Below are 7,427 nucleotides of genomic sequence, written 5' to 3'. Positions count from 1 at the left end.
AAACCAGCCTCAGCCAGAGGGAGCATAATGTGTCACTGGGCACAGGGGGCCGAGTCTCAGGCCAGTTGGGCGGTGGGACCCTGGCCACACCCCGTCTCCCAACTGACCAAGTCTGTGCAGCCCTCAACTAACAAGCGGAGACTCAGGGAGTGCGATTCCGGGATCCTGGGGCAGGGAGGGGGACGGTGACCTGCGGAGTCCACACTCTGGAGAACTGTGCTCACCCAAGCAGGGTGGCTATAGGAGGGGCTGGGGACCTGGGGATGGAGGAAGGCTGGATGGACTCCACCGGTCCTAGCTTCAAGAAGTCCAACAATGTCAGACTTTAGGTCAAGTTAAAATGATCTGTTAAACTTGGGTAGACTTACTGAAAACATTACAAATCGCTTATAAATAAGGAATGTAACTGCTGCTTTAAAATGTGATTCTCTCGCGGAGAGTTGATAGTCAAGTTTTTCTTCTAAAGCTCTTGAAATGTTTTAAGAGAAATCTCCATGTATTTCTAACTGCTTTCTACGTTATCTAGGAAATACTCCTCTGGGATTAGCTTTAGTCAATAAATTTTGGGGGGAAAAATCAGTTGCAGAACAAAATCTGCCCTAGCTCAAAATATCCCTCAGTGGAACCTTGGTCTGTAGCCAGCTCCCGCTGCTGAACCGCAAGAACGGACGACTTCCCCAAACACAAACTGTGGGCATCCCATGTAAGACCATATAAAGACTTTACTATGAGACAAGGTGGCTTGTTTCGCTCTGAGAAAGAGCCCCCCTTGCAAATACATGAAAACGAAGTCAATAAAACCCAGTCTACTCTTTCGGTTCGTCTTGTGGCCAGGAAATGGAAGTCCTAAAATCATTCCAAATCTCCTGTGATCAAGTCGGGGGGGGGGGGGAGCTCTGGAAATTCCAAAATTCCAAAGCAACAACGGACAAGGAGAAAATACAGACACCAGGACCAAAGGCAGGCGAGTCTGCCGTCGTGCCGTCACCCCTGTCTGGGGCACCGTGTCACTCTGGGGAGATGTCAATTACGTAACAGGGCTGAACGGAGCTGAGCGTGGGTTATTGGCCCTCACTCTGAGCCAGTGGGGTAGAGGACATTTTATATTAGTTTATAATAAACATTCTATGCATAACATATGGCGACTAAAACATCCTAAAACAACACACAGCTAAGTGGCAGGGTAACCATTTAACTGTAGTCAGATTTAAATCAGAAATACGGGTGGTAAGAGCTGTTAATCGATTACTGGCCACCACTTCACCTGACTCACCTAGTCCTATTTAGCAATACCTTTAGATCTATGTTCAGATCAAGTGTAAGCATTTACATATAAACTAAAATTTGCAGGTATCAAAATTTCATTCAACAGGTGTGTCTTTCATAGTAGTAAATATAAACCACTACCCTGGGATGACAGAGAACCATGGAATGCTAGCTAACTTTGGGGAGGTTCATGAAATTTGGTCAGTTCAGAACATTCCAAATTGAAAGAGTAACCACGTATTGTTTCTTCTCTAGAAATTTTATCCTCAATATAGTCATAATCCAATTCATAACGAATTTATAAAAATAGCTTTTTATCCAATAATTCCAGCAAGGTAAAAATAGGAATTTCTTTTTATCTATAGCAAATGAAACAGGCTCACCGAATGTGCGAGAACCTAAGCGTATTCAGACCGCCGCGCGACCACCATGGAGTCACGCCCACTTTTGTTGTTGTGCGGTGTCCGCCTCGCACTGGCAGCTTTAAGATGCAGAAGCTTCTTTCAAATCCATGGGCCACACAAATAAATCAGCCCACCGAGACCTGCTTCAACCACAGAACTAAATTAAAACTGCATAATTTTTCAGAAAATGGCAGCACTATTCCTTAGTCTAAGTAGGGGCTCATGGGGGTGTTTGTCATTCATCACGTTTTTAGCGTTAAACCTTTAAAGAATTTCCTTAAAAACCCACACACGCACGCACGCGCGCACACACACGCACACACACACTTGAAAGAAGTCGCTGCACCAGCAAAGATGCTCTCAAAGCTTACTATGAAATACAAAAGTGCACTCTTCTCTATCTACATATAAAACATATTAGAAATAAAACTGTGTAAAATGTTTGCTGTGCAAACTATAAAAAGTCAGGCCAGCCCACCCGTGGTTCTGGGCCGCGCCGGCCCCCTACTGCAGGGAGTCGCTGTTCTCCAGGACCAGCCTGCTGAGGTGGGTGGGGGCGAGCGTGGCCGCACTGTCCCCCGTGCTGTCCACGGACTCGTCCTCGCTCTGTTCCGCCATCATGACCTGCTGCACTGCCAGGGTGGCACCATCCGAGGACAGAGACTGGAGGCTGTCCACGTTCATGCTCACGGGCGTGGTGATCGTCACGACGGCTCCTACAGCAGAACGTTAAAATTAGCAGCCACACAGGAAGACACCCCGTTACTCAGCTGGGCATTGTCTGCTAGGACCCTGTATAGGCTTCTGGGATGTTCAACGGGGATTAGGAAATGTCTCTAGAACCAGCCTCCACCCTCAGCTAATATGCTCTAAAAGCTCTTGGTCCACCGAAGGCCACAGTGGTCAGGACTGTAAGAACACAGACATGCAGGGCAGAAAGCAGGTGCCACGAGGAACACAAAAGAGACCAGGGACCTTATAACATGCTGGTCGCCCTGTGCCTCCCAGCCTAACAGCCGAGGGACAGTGAGGTGCTCTGTTGCTACTGCACACACGCAGGGGTCTCGCATGCCCATCCGTGAAGGTCTGCAGAAGGAGTCATAGGTGACAGTGGCAGGAGAAGATAGTGTCATGTATCAGAGTCTGGGAAACATTTCTAGAGAGACCTGTTTGTTCACTTTTGTCTGTGCACAGTATATCGTGTCATCTATGAACTGGGAACACAAATGGGTAATAAGGATGGTTTCTGGAGAAGATGTGAAGCCAGGATGGAGGGAAAAGTCACTTTTCACTGGATAGTTTTGTTGGAACTTCTTCCCAGTATATAGGTATTGTCTTTTCCAAGGACAGAAAGAGGGGAAGGGGGAGAGAGAACTATTATCTTTGAAACTAATTCTTGAATTAAAAAAGAAAACAAAAACTGAAACCATAAATTATTTAACTATAAGACCACCGCATATCAAGACCCAAATGATGAAGCCGCAGCTCTAAATGCACACAAGTGCAACTCAAGAAACAAGATAAAGCATGGTTTACAGTCCACTGTGAGGGGCCCGACCCAGCCCTCCGGCAGCACAGCTGTGCAAAGCCCTCTTGTACACTCAGAGGAAGACGGGTCTGCACACGCACGCAGCAAACAATCAGGCCCCGGCGGAGAACCACCGGAGATCAGAGGACAGTGGCCAGGCCTCTGAGCGCTGACTGCATGGGGGCTGCGGGAGGGAGACAATCCAAAGTCTTGCCCTGGCTGTGGGGGGGCCCAGGACTGAGCACCACTGGGTCACCGACAGGGACCGATCACACAAAGCAAAGCACCAGAGGGTCAGGGGGTCCCAGTGACTTCAGTGCTGGAACAGACCTTAGAAGACGGGCCACAAGGCAGAAGCCCCAGCCCTGGCCAGGGGGCGGTCCCAGTGCCTCCCGTCCACTTAGAAATGGCCAGGCAGGCCCGTAGGCAGGGAAACGAGGGACGCTGGGGAGGGAACCAGCGTGGGACCCACAGATGTCAGGACCCTGAGAACAGTGACGGTGACCGTAATCTCTGAAGTGGAGCCATGAATGGAGGAAAAGACTCTCAGGGGGGACCGGGGGCAGCCTAGCCACAGAAGAGGGGTTAGTGAAGCCCCAAGACATACACAGAAACCGTCAAAATGGAAATAAGCAGCAGCATCCAAAGCCAGGGAAAGCACAGTGGTAAGGACAGATGGGCACCCGGGGTCCCGGGGGCGGGGGGCTTGCAGGACATGAATTTGAGAAATAGGGCCCCAGAGTGTCCTCGGTGCTGGGCAGAAATAGGAACAAGGGAAATGGGAACAGGAGCTAACAACACCGTGTCTACACACGTAAGAACGTGGTGCGGGGAGAGGGGACGGGGTCCGAGAGGATGAACCAGGGCGGCCGGGGCCGTGACGGTGGACAGAGCACACGGGGCGTGGGGCCCCCGAGACGCAGGCGTGCTGCGTACGACTGTCCGGCAGGGTGCCCTGCACACGGCGCCTTCCCCACGGGACACGGGGACACTGCAGCCACGCCCCTCGGCTCACAGCGGCCAGGCCGGGAGGTCAAGGCTGCCCCGCCCCCGCCCCTGCCCCCCCGCACCCCCCCAGCGGCGCCCACCTTCCGACATGGCCAGCTCGCTGGGCGGTGGCTGCGCGGCTCCCGAGGCGATGGAGTCAGGCCAAAACCTCTGGACTGGTCTGTTCTGAGCAGTTTTCTTCTTCGTCTTCGGAGTCTCGGAACAGCTAGAATCCAACATAGGCTGAAGAATCCGTCTCCTGGCGTTGATGAACCTGGGGATGGAGGGCGACACGGCGCGGTCACCAGGACGCTATGTCCAGCCCCCAGCTTGGGGGGTGGGGGAGGGGAGACGTCTGAGCTCGGGGGACCAGACTGGACCTGGCGGCCCTGCCCACCGATCCCCCGTCCCGTCGCCCTGCGAGCAGTGACCCTGCATCCCCCGCGGTCCCCTCTGGCCCGGACCTCACGGTACAAACAGCGCCCGACACCACTCGTGCTCACCTCCACGCGGCCTCGGCCGGAGCTTCGGCCCTCAACAGGTGACAGGGTGTGGAGGGGCCCCTGCCCTAAGTCACTCAGCTGTGCGGGCGCCCTGCCGGCACCCTGGGGCCGCCCCCCCAGGGACTGTCAGCCGCAGGGACCAACCCCACCCAGGTGGAGCGGCGGGAGCACACTGTCGCACGTGGGAACACGCGGCACTGACTGTAAATATGTGCAGGGAAGACTGCCTTCCTCAGCCCGTTCCCTCGCAGCACCCAAGCGGTGCCCCCAGAGGACCTGGGAGGGCGGGGGGGTGGGGGGCTGGGGAGCTCCGGGCCCCCACTCCCGCCCCCCGCGGAAGCCTGCGGCACTCCGGACCACACACTCTGCTGCAGACACAGCTGCACCTGCCAGGCTTGGGGCCGTCCCGCCGCCACCTCCAGGAGTACCAGTGAGGAGGGGGGTCACCTCACCTCCCCTGACCCCGGACCCCAGCAGAGGCCTCTGAGGGTGAGGAGCTGTGTTCCCAGTGTAAGAGAAACACAAGCTCCCCTGGAAACTTGGGCTCTAGGCTGGTCCTGGCCCTGTGCCACCAAGCCCCGCTCTCCAGGTCCCCAGATGCACAGCAGAGCCGGAACACACTTAACATCCTGACTGACCCTCAGGGGCACCTGGCCAGCTCAGAGCTTGCCACTCATCATCTGCAGCCCAGAGCTCCAGGCCTACGTTGGTTGCAGAGATTACACAGAGTCTAAAAATTAAAATCCTAGCATTCAGAAGCATCTACAATCACTGGACGATACATTCTACAATGAAAATGAGGGGACTGAGGCCGCAGAGCTTCAGGCAGTGACCTGGCCCCTGGAACACAAGCAAGGTGGGCCCTGGAAGTCGCGGAGCCCCCAGCTGGGCCCTGACCCCACCGCCGCCTGGGGAGGGAAGCTTGCAGCATCTGCCTCTTCAGCCTTCCCATCCAAGGCTGCCAGGCACGGGCACGAGCTAACAGGGCATTCGAGCTCAGGCCAACATGTAACTTTCGTAAATGTAAAAGGAAAGAAACTCACAAAGTAAAAGTAGCTACAAATATGAAGAGATTTTAGAAATTTTATGCTAGTCATGCTGGTAAACTATTAATTTAAAAATTAAAAATTGATGTCAAACCTTCCAGATAAGACGAGTGTTAACATAATAGAGCAGCAAGCGAACAAGCTGGGGGATGTCAACAGATGAAAAGTAACATTCTGATGCTTTTGTTGCTGCTCAGCCTCAGAAGTATCAGAATGTCCAAAGAAGTGACTCTAAGGTCCACCCCCGATCAATCAATTGACCATCATGTGGACTGAACCCAGACAGGAAGTGTCACATGAGACGCGCGAGAAAACGGAGCATACTAGGCTATCATGAATGTCACAGCAACAACACACGTGAAACCTTTGTTTTTCTGATGCTGTTTGTGAGATTCAATAGGAAATAAGAGCATGGCCTGTATTATTGGTACCCAAAGCTAAAACAATGACCCAAAAGCACGATAACAAATATTTAGTGCAGCCCAAAGCACTATATGCACATATGCTCCCGCATATACGACTGCATATGTTGGAGATTGTCGTTTATATCAGAATTTACCCGAACCTCAAGTTTAAATTTTAACAGTTAAAAAGATAAGTGTTTACAAGTGGTAAAATTAGTGCTTTCTTCTCTTTAATCGATGCCCATTTTATGAGAGGAAACCATTTCCCACCTCTGTGAGTACAAGTGAGACATGAACACACTTAGAAATGTGGGACCAAGTGTTCACAGCGGTTTGTGACACTGAAACTAGAACAAGATACTTCATTAATAAAGTCAGCACTGCCCTAGGCATTCCCCTCTTAGGACGAGTCCTGCCGTGGGGCAGGACCACCACATGGACAGCAGAGGGGCTGCCTCCCCCACTCAGAGTGGGACAAAGTGACACAGGGTTTCCAAAGGTGGTAGAGCCACAGGGGGACTCAGGATGCCTCATCGCCACCATCCATTGCCTAAAGAAGCTCATTGATAAAAACATCACATTTCTGAATGAATGTGGGGGCTTAGGGGTAGGAGTAACACAAAAGAGAAACACATTTTTTTTTTTTTTGAGAGAGAGAGAGAGAGAGAGAGAGAGCGCGCACATGCAAGTGAGCGGGGGCGGGTGGGGAGAGGGAGAGAATCTTAAGCAGACTCCATGCTCAGTGTGGAGCCTGACGCAGGGCTCGGTCCCACAACCCTGAGATCATGACCTCAGCCAAGATCAAGAGTCGGGCATCGAAGCGATTGAGCCCCCAGGCGCCCCTGGAGAAACACACTTCTAACCGGACACGCAGGATGTAGGATAAAGTCCACAGTGAAGTATTATCGATCATCAAAGGTTAAGGTTCAAAGTGTGCGCTGATTTATTCTCAAATATCCTGCCACCAGTTCCACCCCTGTGGTAGCAGAGTGTTGCTAGTTAAAAGAACTCAAGATATTTTCAACCAAATTCCACTACTTATTAGTGCATTTTCGAGGCTCGGTCATGCTGATGGGCGCCGCTTACCAGTTGTTAACTTGGAGCAGTGTCAAATTTGTCTGAGCAGCAATCTGTTTTTTCTCATCTTCTGTCGGGTAGGGATGCTAAAAAATAAAAAGAAGCGTTAATGTGAACTTCAGTTTTTAAAAAGGAACTCCAGCTTATCTAGGTAGAACAGAAGCATACGAATAATTTTTAGTCAAAAGCTGCTAAGCAGCGATAGTGCTTTC

General features: G+C 51.8%; 1 protein-coding gene across 6 annotated transcripts in view; it reads right to left on the bottom strand.

Moving 5' to 3' along the window:
* Positions 1-704: 704 nt before the first annotated feature.
* Positions 705-7,427, bottom strand: part of PKNOX1 (PBX/knotted 1 homeobox 1) — a 59,073-nt gene continuing 52,350 nt past the window's right edge. For all 6 annotated transcript variants that reach the window (XM_055313600.1, XM_055313605.1, XM_055313603.1 and 3 more), the window contains 3 exons: positions 7,225-7,301; positions 4,287-4,459; positions 705-2,386 (listed from right to left, as the gene is read on the bottom strand). In XM_055313600.1, the coding sequence (XP_055169575.1) occupies positions 2,175-2,386; positions 4,287-4,459; positions 7,225-7,301 (462 nt within the window). In that variant the 3' untranslated portion in view covers positions 705-2,174. The remainder of the gene's footprint in view (positions 2,387-4,286; positions 4,460-7,224; positions 7,302-7,427) is intronic.

The sequence above is a fragment of the Nyctereutes procyonoides genome, unplaced genomic scaffold (genome assembly GCF_905146905.1).
Source record: "Nyctereutes procyonoides isolate TBG_1078 unplaced genomic scaffold, NYPRO_anot_genome, whole genome shotgun sequence".
Classification (NCBI taxonomy): Eukaryota; Metazoa; Chordata; class Mammalia; order Carnivora; family Canidae; genus Nyctereutes; species Nyctereutes procyonoides.
The sequence above is the reverse complement of the archived record's forward strand: the minus strand, read 5'-3'. Positions and strand labels throughout refer to the sequence as shown.